We start from the raw sequence: 22190 nt of genomic DNA, 5'->3' as shown, positions 1-22190 counted from the left end.
TCTGAAGGATTGGTCACAGATTTAGTGTTTCTTGTTGTTTTATTTATCAGTATGTTGACGTGTGTCTTGGTACACAGCTACGAACATGTAGCTATGTGGCTATGCTAACTAGCGCTAGCACTTATCCATGATAATTAAAAATCATCCACTAGATCTTCAAATCTGCAGACGTGGGGAGTAAAACCGACCTCTACCAGAAAGGCAGCAGGACCTTTCTGAAGGATTGGTCACAGATTTAGTGTTTCTTGTTGTTTTATTTGTCAGTATGTCGATGTGTGTCTTGGTACACAGCTACAGCTACGACATGTAGCTATGTAGCTATGCTAACTAGCGCTAGCACTTATCCATGATAAATATAAATCCTCCACTAGATCTTCAAATCTGCAGACGTGGGGAGTAAAACCGACCTTTGTGTTTATTAAGAGCCTACAACTAGCATGCCTCCCTCCTAAGCTCCTTGTTAGCACACATGTGTGCAGGTAATGAAAAACAGAGGGGGGATTCAGCATTATTTTATACAGTCTATGGGCTGAACAAGCTCTGAGCTCTGACTCCGTGACAGACCGGATATTGTTGTTACGTAACAAAAACACGGAAGTCTGAAACGGCTCGTTTCACACACATTTACAGAAAGGTGGAGAAATCAGAACAGGGGCAGAATGGATTTTTTTCATTCTCGGGGGGTTTGTAGACATGCCAGGGACACATATTTCAGGTAGAGAACCATTAAAAGGTCAATTTTGCATGATATGTCACCTTTAAAACACAACATGCCACATGGTAACTTAGTGCTCATCTAACCAGGTGTGTTTGTATCCCCTCTTTAAAATAACTTAAGTCCACAGACCTTGTGAGCTTCACTAACAAAGCTCTACATAGAAACAGTTTTAAAACTCAGAGAGAAAAACAAGAGAATAATACAGAGCAGAGCTTCTGGTGAGTTCATAAACCAGCGTGTCTCATAAAGGGTTGCTGTTTGTTGTTACAAGAAAATATCTGCACTGGCAGTCAGAGGACTTGTCCACTGGCTGACACTGAAACCACCCAGCATCCTGTGTACATGCCAAACGGTGACACTTCTTTTCACCCTGGATGGCAGCCGTGGATGAACGTTATTAAACTCTGCAGTGTTTCATTAGCTTTCAAACAATCAGAGCCATGAAACACAAATAAGGATTATACAATGATGGTGACAGTTCTAGAAAAGCCACCTTAAGTTCACTGCTTTCTTCACATAGGATCTCTCTCTCTCTCTGTGTAATGTTTAAGACAGGGATGTGTCTGCTCACCGAGGAATAATCAGCAACATCAGGGTACCAATAAATCCAGAAACCTCACAGAAACGTCTCGTGAATGAAAGGAAAGCAAACATATGTTCTGCGTGTTACACATGCTGTTAGAATCTAAAGTATCTGACAGGCGCTCTGCCGTGAGCGTGGATACCGGCAGGATAATGAAGACCAGACCGCCTGCTGTGAGAGTTCATCACGAAGCACACACACACACACACACACTTTGACACATTACAAATGTTGGCCTCATGTCAGGGAGCTCTTGCTTATTTCACAAGCTGTGTGACCCGCACTCAGCGAGGTCTCAGCCATGAATCAGTGTGAGAGTAATCCATGAGTGTTTCTGTCACAGCAGCTGTGACTCCAGCCCCCAATGTTTTCCATCAATCACTGATCAAATAAACGCGCGCAGCAGAAGCGATGGATCTGTCAGTTTGATAAACAGTTTACGAAAAGACGGACAGACCTCGTGTGCAAAGAGGGGAAAGATCGTAAGGAGTGTTTGTCGTATCTGGCCTGAGAGCGAATGGAAAACTTGACTGTGTTTTATTTTAAGCGTTTGTTTTCGTTCACACAGCACGGTTAAAAAGAAAAGGAACCACAGGCCACACACACTAAAGTCACATGTTGCTTTTGGTAACCTGTCATCCCAGCAGGTGAAAAGCTAACTGTGATGGATCAGTGCTGTGAAGGCACAAACTCAGTAAAGAAATGAAGCATGAGCTAAACTTAATAAACTGTTCTAACTACGTTTGCCAAGCTTAACGAGCAGTTCAGAGCTGTTTGCTCTTCTGGTGGATGATTATGATCCGTATCCTAACTGCAGTCCACTCCAAAAACACACATCACTGCCTGAGCTTGCTACTAGAAAAACAAAATAAAAAACTCTGCACATCTGTATGTCATGAGTATTATTTAGAGCTTTAAAAATAACTTTTATTTTTCTCAAATTCCAGATTTTAAGCTTTGGAGAGTCAACATGACAGGCCGCCCAAATGCCTGCACGGAGCAAAAACCCCTTTTAAAGTTTTTCTGAGTTAGTCTCCTGTCTGGTTTATTTCATTGCAAATATTTGTATTTTTATACCCCAGATATTTCCAAGATGTGTGGTTTTGACTGGGTTGAATATTAGATGTGGTGGCAGTAGCTCAGTCCATAGGGGCTTGGCTTGGGAACCGAAGGGTCGCCAGTTCGAGTCCCAGTATGGACGAAGTTTGGCAAGTGGACTGGTGGCTGGAGAGGTGTTGGTTCACTTGCCTGGGCACTGCTGAGGTGCCCTTCAGCAAGGCAACAAACCCCCAGCTGCTCTGGGTGCGCTGGTTGACGGCAGTATCCTCACTCTGACATCTCTCCCTAAGCATGTACACTGCATGTGTGTATGTGGCGCTATTGTATGTATATACCAAAGAAAAAAAACTGTATGTACTTTCTTTCTTCTTAAGTAGCTCAGTCTTGGCTTGGGAACCGGAGGGTCGGTTCAAGTCCCAGTATGGACAAAGTTTGTCAAGTGGACTGGTGGCTGGAGAGGTTCTTGTCCATTTGCTTGGGCACTACCGAGGTGCCCTTGAGCAAGGCACCAACCCCGCCAACTGCTCGGGTGGCGCTAGTTGATGGCAGCCTCCTCACTCTAACACAGGGGTGTCAAACTAATTTCAGTTCAGGGGCCACATACAACCCAATCTGATCTCAAGTGGGCTGGACAAGTAAAATCATAACATAATAACCTATAAAGAAGGACAACTCTAAAATTTTCCCTTTGTTTTAGTGCAAAAAGTACAAGTAAATTATGAAAATTTTTACATTTAATGAACTGCATTTTTACTAAAACAGCTGTTGTGTTTTTCGCCATGATAAGTCTCATAGTGGGGCCAAATATTATATTCTTTAAGCACTGAAACCTGCTGCGAACACACCAAGCACACAGGTTTCCCACTCACCTGCATTGTTCAGGCGAGCTCCATCAGCACAATGATTGTATGCAACCCCCAGAGAACAAATCTGATATAGCAGTTACTTTTATTTAAAAAATTGCGGTTAATGTCTTCTCTGTAATTTTTTCATTTTGAGAAGTCATCCGCGGGCCGGATTGGAACCTCTGGTGGGCCGGTTTTGGCCCGCGGGCCGTATGTTTGACACCCCTGCTCTAACATCTCTCTGCAGTGCATGTCCATAGCATGTTTGTATGTATATGTCAAACTATGTGTGTGTGTTTAGCATGATCAAAAAACAACAGATTATTTTCTTTTGATTGTTCAGTGGAAATAAAACCTTTAAGAAAACTGAAAATAATGTTTATTCTATTTTTTCAGAGTCCGTGGAGGGATCTAGATGAGTCTGGTTGTGTCTGTTTAACAGTGTAATACACAAAATGTTGAGTTTGAGTTTAGATAAGACTAGAGCAGCAAAATAAGGAACTTAAAACTTTGAAAATCTGAAGCACAGATCCTAGTTTCTCAGTATTTCCTCATGTTTAAAGATATCATTTGTTAGGTGTAGCTCTATGGGAGACAAAAATCGAGCAGAACTTCACATCAGAGAGGAAACTTCCAGGACATATTTGGCCTTATTGTTTATAAAACTATGCATATTAAAAATCCATATTCAGAGCAGTTTCTTTGATCTATACCTGCTCTGATGCTTTTATCATTTTCATACTCACTCCTTGTTCTTTGGCAGCCATGGCGATCTTGTACAGAAAGTCCTCTTCCACAAAAGGCCGCACTGCATCGTGGATGATCACCACCTTCGGTCTATCTGCTGCAGCCGACTCCCCCTCCCCCTCTCCTCCCAGAGCCAGGACGCCATTCCATATGGACCTGTGACGGGTCAAGCCGCCTTGCACCACTCGCACCTTCCTGTGCTGGAAGCGCTGGATGACGTCCATCATCAGGTCCATGCTTTCTTTGGCAACAACGACCACGATGCTCTGGATCCATGACACCCTGCAAGAACACGGTGGTCACTCAGTGAGAAGTCAGAGAGATCAGAGAAGGTAACCAGAACATTACAGTTACCAAAGCTCCTTACACTACACCTTACACTCTTGTTTAGTCCAGAGGATGTAACAAAAAGCCTGTGCTGAGGTAACAGAGCTCAAGGTGACCTCTTCAAATTGTCTGAATTAGAATTTTCTATGTTGCAAGACAAATAAAGGATTATATCATTTTATTGTATCTTAAGAAATATACATTGAATTTTTTTTTTGTTTTGTCGTGCAATATGGAAAATACTATTTTCTATCTTTGAAATTACTTTGGGAACATTTTGAAGGAAACTCAAAGTTTAATATGTTAAAAATGTTGTTTTTAAAAGTTTTTTTTTTTTTTAAAAAGAGGAAATTTTTAGAAATAAATAGCACCAACTTTGCTGCTGTAACACTTTAAATTTCCCTGTTGTGGGACAATTAAAGGAATAACTTATCTTATCTTAAGAAATAAACAATAAATTTGTTTTTTGTTGTTTATTTTTTTGATAGTTTAATTGTAGCAGATACAGAATATGTATGACATTGTCGTGCAATATGGAAAATAACATTTTCTATTTTTGAAATTACTTTGGGAAAAATTTGAAAGAAACTCAAAGTTAATTATGTTAAAAAATGTGTTTTTATATATTTTGTTTATTTAAAAAAGAGGAAATTTTGAGAAATAAATTGCACAAAATTGCCTGATAGATCAAATATGATACACATTAAAACTCATATGAAAATTGCTATTTAATTTGTCAGAAGGTCCAATAAACACTCCATTTTCAAAGAATTGGAAATTTCGTGCAAGTATTTGATGGTTCAGGCTTCATGGGTAAAGAAAAGTGCATAAATCCAAAATAAAAAATGTATAAGTATGTATTTAGTTCCACTTGTCATTTGTTCTTAACATGTCAATGCTGACTTGTATGAGCATCCTGCAGTCTGTCTGCAGACTCACACCGGATGTGAGAGGAGGTGATGACAGTCCTGACTCCAGCTGTCACCTGAACACAATCACCACCAGGTATCATGAAGCTGTGTTTTAATATGTTCTGTTTCTCCTACCTCTCGAAAGCCTGCACAGTGTAGCTGATCAGCGGCCGACCCAGAAACGAGCAGTACTGTTTGGGTGTCTGTAGCCCGGTTCTCTCTCCGGTCCCCCCGGCAGGTAGAACCACAGACACCGAGAAGTCCACGCAGTGTTCTGCCCGCCTGTGGTCGCTCTTCCCGGCTTCACTAGTTAGGAAACCCCCTGGATGAGCGGGCCTGTCCGGGTCCCTGTTCTCGCTCAGCATGTTAGTTTGGTTAAACTCCGTTAAATGGTGGGTGGAGGGGTGGAGGTCTGTGGGGGGTTACTGCAGGTTTCTATCAAACCTGTCCATTCAAAGGTACCGGGAGGGGAGGACACATTGAGGCAACGTGGACGGATATTTGGGAAAGTATGATGCTAAACTAGAACAGCTAAATGGCGTACTTCCGGTTAACGCCTTCAAAATAAAATGACCATATTTCAGGTGGCTTTTACTAACACGCAAAGTGCATACAAAACCTAATTACCCATATAAGGAGCTCTTATTTTGTGCCCTGTCTTTATATGTCTTCGTCTATGATGCTGTGACTTTTATGAAACACTAGTGATGATATTTCAAAGTAGATTCTGATTGGTCAAGAGTCCTAATCTACGGGCTGCTATTTCTCCATAGCAGATACATTCTACACAGAACATAGGATTAGGGGCACTGGTCAAAAAATAAAAATAATAAATTAAAACAATTTTTATTGTTGTTCTGAGAAAAAAGTCTGAATTTTGAGATTAAAGTCTGAATTTTGAGATTAAAGTCAGAACTCTGAAAGATAGTCAGAATTGTGAGATTAAAGTCAGAATTCTGAGATTAAAGTCAGAATTCTGAGATTAAAGTCAGAATTCTGAGATTAAAGTCAGAATTCTGAGATTAAAATCAGAATTTTGAGATTAAAGTCAGAATTCAGAGAAAAAAGTCTGAATTCTGAGATTAGTCAGAATTTTGAGATTAAAGTCAGAATTTTGAGATTAAAGTCAGAATTCTGAGATTAAAGTCAGAATTCTGAGATTAAAGTCAGAATTCTGAGAAAAAAGTCTGAATTCTGAGATTAGTCAGAATTTTGAGATTAAAGTCAGAATTTTGAGATTAAAGTCAGAATTCTGAGAAAAAAGTCTGAATTCTGAGATTAGTCAGAATTTTGAGATTAAAGTCAGAATTGTGAAAGATAGTCAGAATTCTGAGATTAAAATCAGAATTTTGAGATTAGTCAGAATTTTGAGATTAAAGTCAGAATTGTGAAAGATAGTCAGAATTCTGAGATTAAAGTCAGAATTCTGACTTTTTTCTCAGAATAATAATATAAAAAAAAATTGACCTTAATTATTTATTTATTTTCCAGTGGCCTTAATCATCTTCTGTAAGAAAACAGCATTGCTATGGAAAGGTTAAACAAAAAGAGAATTAAAATCAAAAGGGATACTACATGCAAAATATCCACCTGCAACTTAATTGCAGTAAAATAAAGTATCTCTCATTACTTTGTCGTGTTATGTGGTATATCCATTAAGACACTATGTCCCACCCTTAATTACAAATATCTGTTCACCAAGAGACTCTTCAATAGATTTTCTATACTATAAAAGCTTTTAGTTATTTTGTTTAAAGTAGCTGATATTTACTTTGAACTTACTTTTTTAATTACATTATAAAATATAATCAAATTTCATCAGTAATCAAGTCTTGTTAACTTTAAGACTTCAGTATTGGCCTGATTTAAATGGCCCATCCTCCAGTAGATGAAGCACCCACCTGCACATGTTATCATGTGAAACTATAAGGCCTGCAGTAAAATCTACAAAGACCACAATATGTCTGATAAAAAGTTATATTTATTTCATACAAAGTTGTTACAAAGACTGATCGATGACGTAGCTTTTCTCCGTTTCACTCACATGCTGATGCAATTCAAGCAAAACTTCTCTTAAATGTTGCACAGAAAATATATTACATCGTACATCATACATTCTACATAGTAAGTCTTTATACACATGGCAATACTTTAAAAGACAAGTCAGAATTTAATATGTACAATTATTTACAGAGGAGTTTTTGAGTTGTTTGGTGTTCACTGGTGTTGGTGTTTTAAAAGTAAAATCTGCTTCTGTGTATGAAATTAATATAATAATGCTTTTGACTACATCTGGGGCAAAGGGGGTTTGGTCTTGGCTCCAGTGAGCTCTGCAGTTTGTTCACATTATCTTTAAAACATGGATTGAAATGTTAAGGACAGTCCACAGCATGGTTGTTGGAGTTCTCCATCATTGTGAGGAACAAGCTTCACCTTTATCTAGTCCCAGTCACATTCAGAGATAATCCACAAGCTCTGGATGTTCAGTCTCAATATCACCCAGACAAAACTCCTGTAGGTTTCTGTAGATGCAGAGTCTGCGTGCCTGTCTGCTCTCAGGGCTCAGCTTCGTGCCAATTCTCACTCAGCCGGTTCTTCCCCAGCCTCCTCTTGCTCTTGGACTTGTGTTTGTGCAGGAGCTGTGGCTGAATCAGAGCCGGCTCCTCGAACTTGTTCCCGGACTCGTTGTGCTGCCTCGAGTACCTCTTGCACTTGCAGGAGGTGACCACGGTGATTTTATACGTTCTCGTGCTGCCGTCCTGGCACTGCAGCTGGATGCGCTGGGTGCGGGTCTTGTCGTTGACGCACCGCCAGTCCTGGCTGCTGTTCCGCCGACCCCAGAGCTTCCTGCTGTAGGCGCCACCAATCCAGTTCTGAAGCATCTGAGCTGGGAGACACTCGCCGGTGCACACCAGCTCTTTGATAGGGTTGATGCTGGTGCAGTGGCCGTCGGAGATGTACTTAGTGGACCTCAGCTCTCTGCAACCGATTTGACCTCGCTCTGTGGGGAAACAAGGAAGAAAGGTCAGACTGAAGAATCTAATGGAGTAGATACAGAAACTTTGGATTTGGCTGCTACTAGAGATAACATCATCAATACAGCCAGAGTAAGAAGGACTTTTAAAACTGACACCATCTTCTGATTTGAGCCTGATTTTGCTCGAATGTCCAATCTATATGATGCATCTAAAACTTTTAAAGAGGCTGGTTTCTTACAAACAACTTCATTAGAAAAACATGAAATATATTATACACATTAACCAGTTTTAGTGCTGACCACAGGTCAGAGCGCCCTCTGCAAGACAAACTATGTGATGACGTCATTTCTAAATCACCCTAAACATTATTTTCTGCATCACATGGTCTGTAAAATTAAGTTTTCTTGTTTTTTGCACACTGTTTACATATTTTTCCAGTTGTACTTGATTTCTTTATGCACTGTGTTCATTTGACCCTTTTACCCACACAATATTACTCCCGTATTCTCTATCCTACCACAACCACGGCACATTCCCCACATTTTAAATGTATATATTCGGAATAAATGTATGTATGTTTGTGAACAGGATTATTTATATATTGCTGTTGTGCAGTTACTGACCTAACCTTGTTCTTAAACTACTGCTCTCTGGCCTTTTAATTCCCCCCCGGGAATAAATAAAGTATTTTGAATTGAATTGAATTGAATTACAAAGATTTCATATTTTAAGGTATTGCAAAACGTATACATCAAGACCATACCTCAGTTATAGGCCCTTATTGGCCTGATAAGGGAACAAGGAAACTTTCAAAATGTGTGGTTTTATCCCTCAAGCAGCCCAAACTTTTTGTATGAGAGGGAAGGAAGACAATCCTGACATCTCAGAGGCTGTGAAAAACTTACAGTTGCAGATTTCTAGCTAAAAAATGGCTGAAACTAATCTTTTTGTTTCCAGAAATGATGCTTGTACTTTTCTTGATAGTTGCTGATACTACTACCTAATGCAGTACAGAGGCTATTGAGCACCAATTGAGACATCAATAATCCAAATCCCATTATCTCCATTTTCTTTTTTGCGTCTTGATACTAAAGTGTTAAAAAGTAACAATAGATGATTACTGCTGAGTTCTTCACTCTGTACATTATACAGTTTAAGGGCCTTTCTAACCTCTGGTGAGTCACAGGGACAAAAGTTGCAGAATTATGGGATTTGAAAAAAGAAAAAAAAACAACACATTTTTTCTTCTCCTCTGCAGCATTATTCTGCTGCAGGCTACACACACACTGTCCCCCTGCTCTCCCCTTCACCACTGTAACCCAAGCTCACGTCCATTCATACAGATCCATACACCTCAGAGACAATGCCTGCTACTTTCCTGTGACAGAGTTTGATGAATGAACAGGAGTGAGTGTTTCTTACTCTCACTCCTCCTCCTTCATGGTCTGCTGCTGGCAGAGCTGTCCGCCACGATCAGAGGCTTCCTGTTTATGGAAGAACACCTCTGTTCGGTCTGTCTGCTCATCTCTACCTGGACAGCAGCCAGCCAGGTGTGTTAGACTGTGTGTTGGCGCCCATTGTGGGAAAACAGTCTCTACTACAGCAGCTAGCAACATTCATAACAACCCTTAAGTCCTAGACTATACCGCCTCTATGCATGGATAAAGTGATTACTAATATGACTTCATGCTATTCCCCTTCTGTTCTACAACTGCTGCACATCAAGAGCATACATTGATTTATGCAAATAGCATTGTAAGCTATTTTAAATTGCTTTGGAGACACATGTCTTCTATCCTCTGCACCAAAGTGTGTTGCTGATTAGACATGATGATGGGATTAAGGGCCTGAATTGGCTCTTTGAGATGCAGATGTAAAACACAAAAGGAGGAAGTTTGATCATTAAAGCTGAAATTTAGATTAGATTAGATTAGATTAGATTTAAGAGCTTTTGGCTGCATGCACTCTTAATTAGAGACAAAGGAAAGAGGATAAGGGAAAAGGCACATAGTACTGGAAATTGGAAGTCAAACAGCTGTTGGTAATTGTACATTCTGCAAGTCCTGGACTCTTCTCATGCACAAAGGGAGACATTACTGTTGGAAGTATGGGACTTACAGTGTGTTAAGGACTTTATGAAAACATGGGGGGAAACTGTTTTAATATAAGATTAATCATCTGGCTAGTTTCTATGGGGCAAGTGCCAAATAGTCAATGATTTCAGATCATCAACTACACACTTTTCCAGGGTTTTATTTTCAGTAGGGTACTTAAGACTGAAAATCTGTGGGTTTTGGCTCACCTTAAAATCAAAAAGGTGTTAAAATGTGTCACCTGTGGTTCTAAGAAAATGTTATGTCACTTTAATTCTTAAACTTTTTCAAGTTTGTGATGGCCTAGATTAAAAGTGAATCAGCTCACTACAAAATAACAGCAAATAATGAGTATTCATGTGCATAATGGCCTTAACAGGCTCATATTAGACCAGGGGTACCCCCAAAAATATAGGTGCCAAAGACTCGCGACCCCCACTGTCCTTCAAAGTGATAAAATGAGGCTTCATTTAACAGACCTGCAGAAAATGACCCTTGAGCATGTGTCTGTGTTTCCTGTGCCTTTATGAATTAACCTGCTGCTACTGATGCTTTTGATAATTAACTGTTCACTAACACTAAACTTAGGAGTCATCTGGCAAACAGAAAGGCAGAAAACTCATTACATTTTCTATTTTCAAGGTTTTGTTTCAAGTTTAGCTTCTATTTTTGTCCATATTTTTTACTATAATGGGTAAAATGGTTTTTTTTTAGATAACTTAAAAATAATAAAAATTCTGGAAGACATCACACGACCCCCCCTTTGGGAACCACAGGTCTTACAGAGTCTCTGGTGAATCTAGAAAAGCTGAGGAACTAAAGCCAAAGATGTAAAACCACCAACCTGATATTTATCTATCAGTAAGAAGCTCTGTCGCCCTTTAAGTTACACTTGGGCTTAGATTCTTCATACTACAAACATGTACTTATATTACTATACACCATGCATGCTTAAAATCATCACTATGTTTAGATCAACTGAAAGGAAGGAAGTTTAAATTCAATATTTGTATGTTTGCATCTTCAAAGGCATCACAGGTATGATGGACAAGAGATGATAAATGGGATGAAATAATTTTTCTTTCTTTCTATTTTTAGATAAAATTCTGGAAGACACCTCAAGACCCCCCATTTTGGTCTCGTGACCCCCCAGGGGGTCCCAGCCCACACTTTGGGAACCCCTGTATTAAACTACAGTGAATACATCCTCATCAAAGAGGATTAATGACAGTGTAATCATGCAAATAACCCGGATTAGACTATAAAACCAGAAAACAACCTCACTGAAACTTTATAATAAGAAAAAAAAAATGAAGGTGTATAAAAAGTTTTTCCAATTAGATGATTTAAGGGCTCTGCATTTCATCCAGGAGCAGTTCCACACAAAACTCCAGCACATTATAAACCCTGACTATCCTTCAGATGCTGCCTCACTTACCTCCTCTGTCGTGCGTCGCGCTGCCCGCTCCTCTCCCTCCGTTACGCGCCCGGTTCAGGGTCACATTGCTCTGGACCTCCGGTACCGGCGCGCTCACGTGAGGGAACAGCAGCTCCGTTGCGTCGTTCTTCAGAGCCTGGCAGCTCCTCAGGAGGACACAGAGGACCAGCAGGGAATGGCACGACTGGTACGCGCTCAGGTGCATGGCTGTGTCAGGGTGTGAGGGGGGAGAGTGTGGAGAGAAGGGTGTAGGTCCGAGTGGTCACAAGATGATGCTGAGTTACTCACATGTGAGACCCCTGATTTTATAGAGCAGGCCCGCCTCCTGCTTTGGCAGCTACTCAGGTGCGCCTCTGTGGGGAGGCTGTGATTGGTCGAGACTAATGTAAGATGACCACGCCCACTGCCTTTATTATTCTGTTTTTCATGAAGCAGAGAGAAATGTGTTTCAGCTCAGACTCTGAACTTATAGGTTATTTATTAAACTTTAACTTATTCCTTTAACTAGTTAGTTCCATCCTGGTTGCTGCTGTGGAGGAATTTTTTTTTTAAACATTTGTAAATAATACAATGACAAACACTACAGACATACACTACCAGTCAAAAGTTTGGAAACACCTTCTCATTCAAGGGTTTGTATTTATTTTAATTATTGTAAACATTGTAGATTAATACCAAAGACATTAAAACTATGAAAGAACATATATGGAATTATTTAATTCACAAAAAGGTCTTAAACAAAGCAGAATATGTTTAATATTTTAGATTCTGTAAAGTAGCCCCCTTTTTCCTTCATGACAGCTTTGCACACTCTTGGTATTCTCTCAGCCCGCTTCATGAAGTGGTCTCCTGGAATGGTTTCTAATTAACATGAGCCTTGTCAAGAGTTCATTTGTAGAATGACTTGCCTTCTTAATGTGTTTGAGACCATCAGTTGTGTTGCTCAGAGGTAGGGTTAGTACACAATGGATTGCTCTATTTGACTACTGTTGTAATCCAGATTATGGCAAAACCAGATTATTTCATAGTTTTGATGTCTTCAGTATTAATCTACAATGTTGGAAATAATTAAAATAAATACAAACCATTGAATGAGAAGGTGTGTCCAAACTTTTGACTGGTAGTGTATGTATTTTACTTCATTGGATAAACAGAACTTAAAAGGTAATAACTAAGCCTGTGATGGTCCATGATGATGGTGTTGATGTTGATGATGGTGATGGCAGCATTGATGGGATTAGGCTACTTGGTAATTGACACATCGTCACGTGGTTTAGGAATGGTTTAGCTCATTAATGATATTCTTATTTATCTAACATAACAGAACTAGTCAGGGGTTAAATGATCAAAGAATTGAACTGAGCAACCTTACATCATAACAAAGATTGTCCCTCTTTGAACCTTTCTTTTTATTGAGTTGAAAGTATGTTTTTCCAGTATAAAGATAGACGACACATCAAGCTCAAATCTAATGTGTGAATCTTCACATAAAAGACAAACTGTGTGAGAATAGTAATTAAATATCTCAAGCAAATTCAATTTATGTCTTCAATGCATCAAGATAATTATGTAGCATCCTAAATTCTATGCTTCAAAAGAAAAGTGTGAAGATAACTGTGAGCTTACCTCAAAACAATGTGATAAGTTTTTGTCTTAAGGTTACCACTCATCATTTCTAAACATTTAATACCAAAGTGACTTACAGCATCAGTTTATCACTCTGGCTCGGCTTCATAGCTTCATGTTAGGACCAATATAAGAATTAAAAAGGAGATCAGTTACACTTAAAGATGTAGTTTGTAGTATTTATCAATCAATCAATCTTTATTTGTCCATCCATCCATTATCTTGACCGCTTATCCCGTTAGGGGTCACGGGGTGCTGGAGCCTATCCCAGCGGGCTTCGGGCGGAAGGCAGGGTACACCCTGGACAGGTCGCCAACCTATCACAGGGCTAATCTTTATTTGTATAGCGCCAAATCACAACAAATGTTACCTCAAGACGCTTTTACAAACATAGGAGGTCTAGACCGTACCCTATTTGTATTATTAACTAAGACCCAACACCAAGACAGGATAAGATCCGGTCCCATCTTACAGACAGGACTCAGTCTGATCTCATCGTAATCCACCATGAGCAGAGCACTTTGCAGCATTTAGCAAGTTACAGTGGCAAGGACAAACTTCCTTTAACAGGCAGAAACCTCCAGCAGGACCAGACTCATGTTATTTCAAATGTTTTTATTGGATTTTTTCAATCAATTACAAGTTATACATTATGCAAAACATTTGCAACCCACCCACCCCACCCCCCTGGGAGACTGGCCAACAAACCAAGAGTAAAAAAGGATAAATAACCAATTACATAGATAAAAGCAAAATAATAACAAATATAATAATAGAGATAATGAAAATAATGATATGTATACACATACATGCACACACATATGTAAAATGAATCACAAAAGGAAATTAAGCAAAATACAAGACAAAACGTACTAAAATACAAAAGCAAAATAAAATAAATACAATTTACTAAAAAGTCAAGATTCTACAGCAATTCTGCGTGATTATGGTCAGCTGCTACAGGCTTTAAATTACAGTTCATGTAGTATAAACGTTATTATAATAGTCCAGGAATGGTTTCCATATTTTATGGAATTTATTAACCGAACCCTGAGAGGTGTATCTGAGCTTTTCCCAGACTCATGTTAGACACACATCTCCTGAGACCGAGTTGGGGTTGGAAAGAGGGATAGAACTTGATGAATAGAGGATCATACTTTGCCTACATCACAGCAGCTTCTTGTCCCTGAAGGCCACCGTCACTTCTGCAACTTCACCAACTGGAGGGGTGAGCAAAGGAGCGTTTAAATCTAGAATGTGACACTAGATATTGCTAAATATTCCCATTTCTACACACTGTACCTGTCTCAGTTTCCTCATTGACCATTTGATTCAGGTTATGCATGAAAATGTACATTTTTTTGACAATAGTTTCAGATTGTAACTAAGTTAAAAAGTTATATTATCACATTCAAAGCTTGATCCGAAAAGGCAAATGGACTTGGTTGAAATTCCAATTGAATTTCCTTGACCTGGATGACTGAGAACTTTCAGAGACTACTTTTACCAAAACAAAAACAAAGGAAACAACAGAGTCAAGTGTGTTAGTGTTTCCCTCAGACAAAAGGCTGCGTAATGACATCAAGATTTCTTAAAATACGACAAATAACCTCGTTGTTTGAAAAAACAACAACAAAGATCTGAGTCTATTCATCCTGATTTGGCTTTTGAACACAGTCTTTACAGATTTGAGTGCAGTTAAGGAGGCTTAATCTGTGTTGGGTTTATTTTGGTGGAATACACTTTCCATGAAACTGTTGTTTACCACGGCTGGATGCTGTTGAGATGCCATTTGTGAGTAAACAACCTTACTGTGGCTTTCTTTTCACCATGGAAAGTCGAGTTGGGCTTGTTTAATGTTTGGTTTTAACCACGCTATCTTCCTGCTCCTCTAATCCTTCTTCCTTTTCATATGTCGGCCTTTATAGCTGCATGCTTGGAGGAGAATGTCCCTGCGTGATTAACTCCCTGGATTAATGAGTTTATTTGAGGGGAAAGTAAATAAAATATGTTGCTGATGATTCGTCTTCCACTGAAAAACCAAATCAAAGCTGCTCCAGCCTCAGATGAAGGTATTAAATCTGTCCTTGATCCTCCTACAGCTCTTCAGAAAAGTGACATTAAAGATGACAACCTTTATGCATGTCACCAGTTACAGTTTTAGAGACATTACCAGTGAAATGCTACATCCCTACCTCTCTGATGACATCCAAAAGAGTGACTTGTTGTGCCTTTGTCACTTTTTTTGTAGATATTTACATACTTGTAAATATTACAAGTTAAAAGTTACCTATTATCAGACAACCTTACCAAACTGTTAAAACGAACGACTCAACATTTCAAGTTTCTGGGCGTAACAATTGACTCCAACCTAAATTTTAAGAAACAAGTAAAAAATGTCTGCAGAAATGTAAGAGCCAGCCTTATGAACTTCAGACATGTCAGGCATCAGTTACCTTTGGCCGCTGCTAAACTGTACATGCACTCAATGATTTTTTCTCATTTATCTTATTGTGCCACAAGCTGGTCTCAGGCTGGAGCAACCACTCTAAAACCATTATACACCCTCTACAAACAGTCACTGAAAACTCTAGATAAAAAACCAAGGAAGTACCACCACTGTAAAATCATTACGAAATATAACTTAATGACCCTTGACAGTTTTTTTTGTTATGCAGATATGTGTCTGATGTATAAATTAATTCATGATCAGGCCCCACCACCACTTAAACAATGTGTGTTACTCTGCAGGAACAATCTTAGGGAGACCAGGGCATCAGCAAGAGGAGACTGTTCAGCTAAACGTAGGAAGACTGCATTTGGACAGTCTGCATTTTCAGTCAGAGCAGCAGGAAAATGGAACTCAATCCCAACTCACATTAGAGACTGTACGTACAAGCCTCAGTGTTTTTAAAAGTAAACTAAAATTATGGCTCAAGGAAAAACAATCATGTGCTCATCTGAATGCATCAAACTAGAGACAATGAAATGTAATTTTAAATAAGTCGTTATTGGTGATGGACTGTGTTGAGTAGCCTATGTATTGTTTTAAATGCTAGTATGTTTTCTATCATTTATATTGTACATTCGTTAACATCTTCCTGCCCAGGGACCACAGATGAAAATTAGCTTATAGCTAACTCTGGCTTGGCAGTTTTTGTTTTGCATGGCCCCTGTCAAATAAACTAATAAATAAATAATAAAATGAATAAGCTGTGAAAGTTGTGCAAACTTATTATTGTTGGTTCAGAAAATGTTCCTTTGTTCCTGCATGTTACTGCACTGTTTTCACACTTGCAAGGTAGCTAGCTTATATCCAAGGCGGCTAACTATTGGTAATGACCATGCCTTATTAAACTAACTAAACAAATTAAAGTTACCCCAGAGGAAAATTTTACTGCTCAAAGCTTTCTCTTCTAAGTCTCTGGAGACAAAATTGAGATTCTCACTTCAGCCTCATTTAAGTTTCAAATTGTTCTCATTCTTTTCTCCTAAAATTCACTAGGAGAAATAGTTGAGACCATAACACGAGTCTTATTTGAGACTTAAATGAGAGATCTCATTAATGGCTAATTTTCTTCTCTTTTTTTTAAAATATATTTTGGGCCTTTTTGCCTTTATTTGACAGGACAGCTGAAGAGAGACAGGAAATGTGGGGAGTAGTGAGCGGGGGAAGACATGCAGGAAATTGTCGACCGTCCGGGTATCAAACCGGTGACCCCTACGACGAGGACTGTAGCCTCTGTATGTGGGGCGCTTAGTCCACTAGGCCACCAGACAATTGAGAGAGCTCACTGATTTCTCCACCTGAGCTCAAAAGGAGTCACAAAACTTGAGAAATACCTGAGAATCATTTCAGATTTTCATGAGATCTCCTTTTGATCTGAAAGGGAGACTAAGCTGAGACTTTTTGCAACTTTTTTTCTGAAGGCAAGAATGAGAAACAGGAGACATAAGCTATAGTCTCGTTTTGCTTTCAAACAGATCTCATTGTTGTCTATAGGAGACATAAATGAAACACTTTTGAGATCTCCTCTCTAAATTTCTTTTCCTATGGGACATTAACTGGTAAACAACTCACCATCAATTGACCAACTGTAAAGTAGAGTTTCAATACAATACTCACAAAATACTCACCTTTAGGCAATAACATCAACACAGGACAGGAGAGATGGTGCCACATGTGGGGAATTGAAAGTGTGGAAGACCCCTGTAGATTTGAGTTGGAGACCCCGTTCTTTGCCTGAAGCAGACTCAAATAATTTAGCCGAGCCTCAAACCCAGAATTTCAAGTTGTGCCAACCGAACTTATGAAATGAGAACAACTTCACACAACAAACTTAATACAGGTAGATGAGATAACTACTTTCATGTCGTCTGCAACAAAATGGAATTTTTTTCTTTACTTTACCAAAAAATCATTTTCAGGCCAACAATTTTAAGTTTTAATTTTACAGTGCAGGTTGTCTGCTTCATGACTCCGTTTTTTTACTTTAATCCTGAGTTCAAAAATGATTCAGCCAGATATTGGTTGCCTGTCTCTATTTTGACTATGGCAAAACATGAGACAACAATAAAAAAAAAGGTCCAAGACTTTACTTCTTTGTTCTTGAAAAGGCCTGACTTCTGGAATTGTTTGTCAGTCGGGTACTCATGTCTTGGATGTAACTGAAAAAATTGAAAACAATATTTTTCGGTGCTGGTGGCTCTGCTCTAAAGATGCTTCCTGCATCTGCCAAGCAGCATGCTATGGCTCTCCAGAGAGTGCATTGCAAGATCTCTCTCATGCACGAGTGAACCAAAGGCCTTTAGCTGGAGGGGAGGAGGCTGAGATGGTGGTAGCAAAGTTTGTCAGCAGGGATGAGTGAGAGGAAGATTTGAATGGATCGCCTTGTTGTGAAAATGGGCTGTGATTGGTTTGTGAGTGATAATCAACAGGCTGTCAGATGGTTACAGCCGGAGTGTATGACTACTAAAGTGAAGCTTCATTAATAGACGCTAAATCAGCCCACCCAAAACCAGATGCATAAAAACTCAGATGAGCAAACAAATACTGCAGTGTGAGTCTCCTGACATCAGCTCTGTTGTCCCGAGTGTCAGATAACTCCATCATGAACATTACCTGACCCTGGTCTAGCCTTCAGCTCATCATAATTCACCATCATCATCAAGATAATGAGCATTAATCACACATTTGTACACAGCTGACGACACCAAATGATGTTGGAACATTTAATTTCTCAGGTTAGATCTTCTCCATGTTGCAGCTTGCTTCCCAACTCCTCAGGTTATATCCATCTATGAAAGCTGATCCTGCCGGTGTGCATTATACCGTCTGTGTGTGTGTTGTCCTCCCTCTCAGTCCCTGTCAGTCACACGTCTGATGATCGGAGTGCCCAGACTAACTGGAGTCTTTGTGTGTCCGCTGCACAAAACAAGAGGAGATATAATTACTTTCGAGGGGAACATTCAATCCAGGCTTGTCTTACTGATTTGAAAAGAGGCGACGTGCAGAGACACTAATTGTTGCTCATATGAATGAAAGGTGATACGCGGATCACTTACCTGTGTGGTTTTATTATCACACGAACACGTTTCCAGGATTTAGAGGCCTGAGGATGCGTCTTTCTTCTCCTGCGTGAAGGATCAGTGTTTCAATCAGCAGCTGAGGAAATACTTAAATTTAGCAAAACCACAGTGAAAGTTTAGGAAAAAGTGCAAAGCATAAATATTTGCTAAATGTACTGGTGGTGAAGAAAAGATGTTTAGTTCTGCAGTCAGTTAAAAATGTGATACCTCCAATTTTGGTTTGTGTCGGGATTTTAGGTCAAGAAAAAGAGGAAATGCAATTAAGGGAAAAAAGGAGAGAGTAAACAAAAGAACAGACAAAAAGAAAACACAAATATCAATAAGGTAAGAGGAGACGAGGGGAGAGAGGAGGGATTAAAAGAGAGATCAAGTCATGGAAAAAAGGAAGGTCATATTATCTCATTAGATAAAATAAAAGGAAATGTTACTACAACAGTGAACAGTGGTTTTAGACGGCTGTGCTTTCAGACCTCGTGTCAACTCTTTGTTTGCCTTCCTCCAGGGGAACAATGGAGGTCAAGTCCGGTCCTTAATGGTGTTCCAGTTTCTCAGGTTTATTTTGTATTGACAGACCTCTGATCGTAACCCAAGCATCACTTCTGGTGTTCAATCAATCAAGCAATCTTTATTTGTATAGCGCCAAATCACAACAAACGTTATCTCAAGAGCTTTTACAAACAGAGCAGGTCTAGACCACTCTATGTCCAATTATGAACAGAGACCCAACACCAAGACAGGATAAGACTCAGTCTTACCCCACCTTAATCCACCATGAGCATTGCACCTCACAGCATTTAGCTAGTTACAGTGGCAAGGAAAAACTTCCTTATAACCCTTAAAGACCTAGACCATTTTTGGGGGTGCCAGACTATCCTGCATTTATTTTGAATATGCTGAATGAGACAAATGTGGTATCAATGGAAAGCTGAGAATGTCTGCTGTAACTGAGTTTTTAAAGCTTGTTGATAGGATTAGCGGTTCAAAAGTTATCAAACATTTAAGAACAAGTAGCTGCCAGCAGCTGTCTAGCTCTTTGAGTATTGGCAGAAACCTCGAGCAGAACCAGACTCATTTTTAGACAGTCATCTGCCTTGACCGAGTTGGGTCTGGAAAGAGGGATAGAGGAGAATAAGAGATAGAGGGAGCGGTGGTAGTGATGAGACAAGTAGTAGCTGTAGTTGGAGTCCAGCACGTCTGCATCAGCTGGAGTCTGGGACGTCCAAAGCAGGAGGACGTCTACGGCAGCTCAAAGGAATCTACCAGACAAGGGAGCTCAGGAACTCCAGAAAGGTCTATGGTTAGTAGCTTTCAAAGGGACAGGTAGAGATAAAGTTGAAAATGAAGCCAGTTCAGATGTGCAAAAAACTGCAGTTCCTCAAGTGTCCACTTTGGGTTATCTGCAAAAGCCACCATGATAAAATAAAAGCAGAATCAAACATGTTCACAGCCTGGTTTAAAAAACGGTCCTGGTCTTAGTGGCTCATTTATTTCTACAAACTGTTCAGAGGGTGGATTTTTATAAAGGGATTTATTTGGGTAAAATTTAAGACACCATCATCAAAAAGTTGAATCTGCAGCTTAGTTGGTTTGGAGAACTTCAAAGCTGTAAAGACCTCGCTAAGCCAGATTGGTCAGTCACTGTTTGATGGAGGGCTTTAGCAGCTGATTCCTCAACTGTTTGGGAACTAGAGCAACCAGAACAGTGTGCAACAATAATCAAGTAGCAGAGCTCCTTATGAAGCTTTGAGGCTCAATCTGAATGTGCAAAACAACAACAAAAAACTCAAAGCTCTGAAGCTTCAAACTCGTCCAACACAGTGACATCTGGTGGCTTAAAAAAACCTATAACAGCCCTTTCAATGATGATTTGATGCACCACTACATTTCCCTGATATTAATATATTTGGTCAATGTAAGAAATACAAGTTCAAGAAGTCTGTCTGCCATGAAATGAGACTTTCTGCTACTTAAGTTCAGATGTTCCCTCTCTCTTTTATTCTTCTCTAAAGAACCATTTCCTCCACTTCTGGATGAAAATAAAGGACAACATGACCAGCTCTTCTCAGAGGACTGCTTACACTTTGACACCCTTCAGAGCTCCTTATGGGACCGGGTGAATGAATGCAGAGCAGTGAAAATGATAGGCCTCTCAGGTATTGTGCTCTCACCGTGTAAAGAAACACAGAGCTGGGAGCTGACTCTCTCTCACACGGAGCAGCAGGAACTCGGTCGCCCCCTAACCCTCATGGGAAGTGAAAGGTGGGTAGGTTAATAGCATATTGACAAGCAGCATGACGGGAGCGTGGAGATGATCAGGAAGCGCCCTCATGTAGTAATGGGAGGTGTGGCGAGGGCGACTGGAAGGGAACAAAAGGAATGAACAACACCTGGAACAAAGCAAAGGAAGAGAGGTCATTGTGGCAACAGAGTTTGGAAAAGATCCTGACAGAAGACGTTTGATGGATGGGGGGTTAAGTCTCAGTCACCTCTGTTGTTTCCTGACATTGACTCTATGACAGTCACTATTTCTTTCTCCTCTAGGACCATCAAACTTATTTCCGAACACTTCTTTGCAAACTGATCTGTATATTTACAGTCTCTGTGTTGAAAAAGACTGAACTCACAGTCCTAGTTTGAGCTTATCAAGGAGCCGTCAGCTTCTTCTTATGGTCTTTATCAGCAAACAGCACTGTCTCAAGAGTTAAAGTTTGATGGAGGTGATTTGGATGCTCACAAACAAAGTCAGAAATGCTTCAGACAACAACATATAAGCCCAAAGTTGCCATCCTGATCAAAAACAAGAGCAACAGATACTATAGACTTGAGGCTAGGATGCCAGAAATAATGTTAAAAATAAGTGTGAAGCATCCCATTCAATTCATTTACAATAATCTCATCATCATTTGACCATGATAGGTGAAGACCCTGAAGACGGATACCACCTTCTCAGTAATTCTGGTGTAGTCAGTGACTAGCATGGAACAGCTTCCAGCCAAAGCTTCCTCTTTCTTGCACCGTAAACTCCATCATATCTTGGTTTCATCCCCTACAGCAGGGCCAGATCTGTGTGATTCACTCGCTCGTGCAAGAGGATGTTTGGCATTGTTTTGTCTCTATCCTTATTTCAAGGTTAGTGTGGAGGCAGCATGTCAATCAAAAGGAGCTAAAGCCTGAACCAAACCCTGCTGGATTGTAGAATTCTTTAAAAAAGGGACCACAGGTTACAAAATCTACACCAGGCTGAATTTAAAGCTGCTGTGAGGAACTTTCGGTTTG

At 39.8% G+C, this 22190-nt stretch overlaps 2 protein-coding genes and 1 long non-coding RNA gene across 3 annotated transcripts in view; all 3 read right to left on the bottom strand.

Annotated features, from left to right (window-relative positions):
• Positions 1-5718, bottom strand: part of crppa (CDP-L-ribitol pyrophosphorylase A) — a 63809-nt gene extending 58091 nt beyond the window's left edge. Inside the window, exons 1-2 of the mRNA XM_034698648.1 lie at positions 5326-5718; positions 3952-4234 (exon numbers count right to left, since the gene is read on the bottom strand). Of these exons, the coding sequence (XP_034554539.1) occupies positions 3952-4234; positions 5326-5555 (513 nt within the window). The 5' untranslated portion in view covers positions 5556-5718. The remainder of the gene's footprint in view (positions 1-3951; positions 4235-5325) is intronic.
• Positions 5719-7151: 1433 nt separating this feature from the next.
• Positions 7152-12039, bottom strand: sostdc1a (sclerostin domain containing 1a). Its single transcript, XM_034697970.1, has 2 exons — positions 11700-12039; positions 7152-8191 (listed from the first exon to the last, which is right to left on the bottom strand). The coding sequence occupies exons 1-2, from the start codon at positions 11902-11904 to the stop codon at positions 7746-7748; spliced, it is 651 nt and encodes a 216-aa protein (XP_034553861.1). The 5' UTR covers positions 11905-12039; the 3' UTR covers positions 7152-7745.
• Positions 12040-18556: 6517 nt separating this feature from the next.
• On the bottom strand, positions 18557-21294 carry LOC117823127. Its single transcript, XR_004633323.1, has 3 exons — positions 21083-21294; positions 18891-18990; positions 18557-18750 (listed from the first exon to the last, which is right to left on the bottom strand). It is a non-coding gene; the product is annotated as an uncharacterized LOC117823127 (long non-coding RNA).
• Between the last annotated feature and the right edge of the window lie 896 nt (positions 21295-22190).

This window comes from Notolabrus celidotus, chromosome 12 (assembly GCF_009762535.1).
Source record: "Notolabrus celidotus isolate fNotCel1 chromosome 12, fNotCel1.pri, whole genome shotgun sequence".
Lineage (NCBI taxonomy): Eukaryota > Metazoa > Chordata > Actinopteri > Labriformes > Labridae > Notolabrus > Notolabrus celidotus.
Note: the sequence above shows the minus strand (reverse complement) of the source record. Positions and strands in the feature narration are given on the sequence as shown.

Coding starts and splice junctions, on each gene's coding strand:
- sostdc1a (XM_034697970.1), bottom strand. CDS start 11,904: ATGCACCTGAGCGCGTACCAGTCGTGCCATTCCCTGCTGGTCCTCTGT. Junction 8,192..11,699: donor CGCGACGCACGACAGAGGAG/GTAAGTGAGGCA, acceptor GTTTCCCCACAG/AGCGAGGTCAAATCGGTTGC.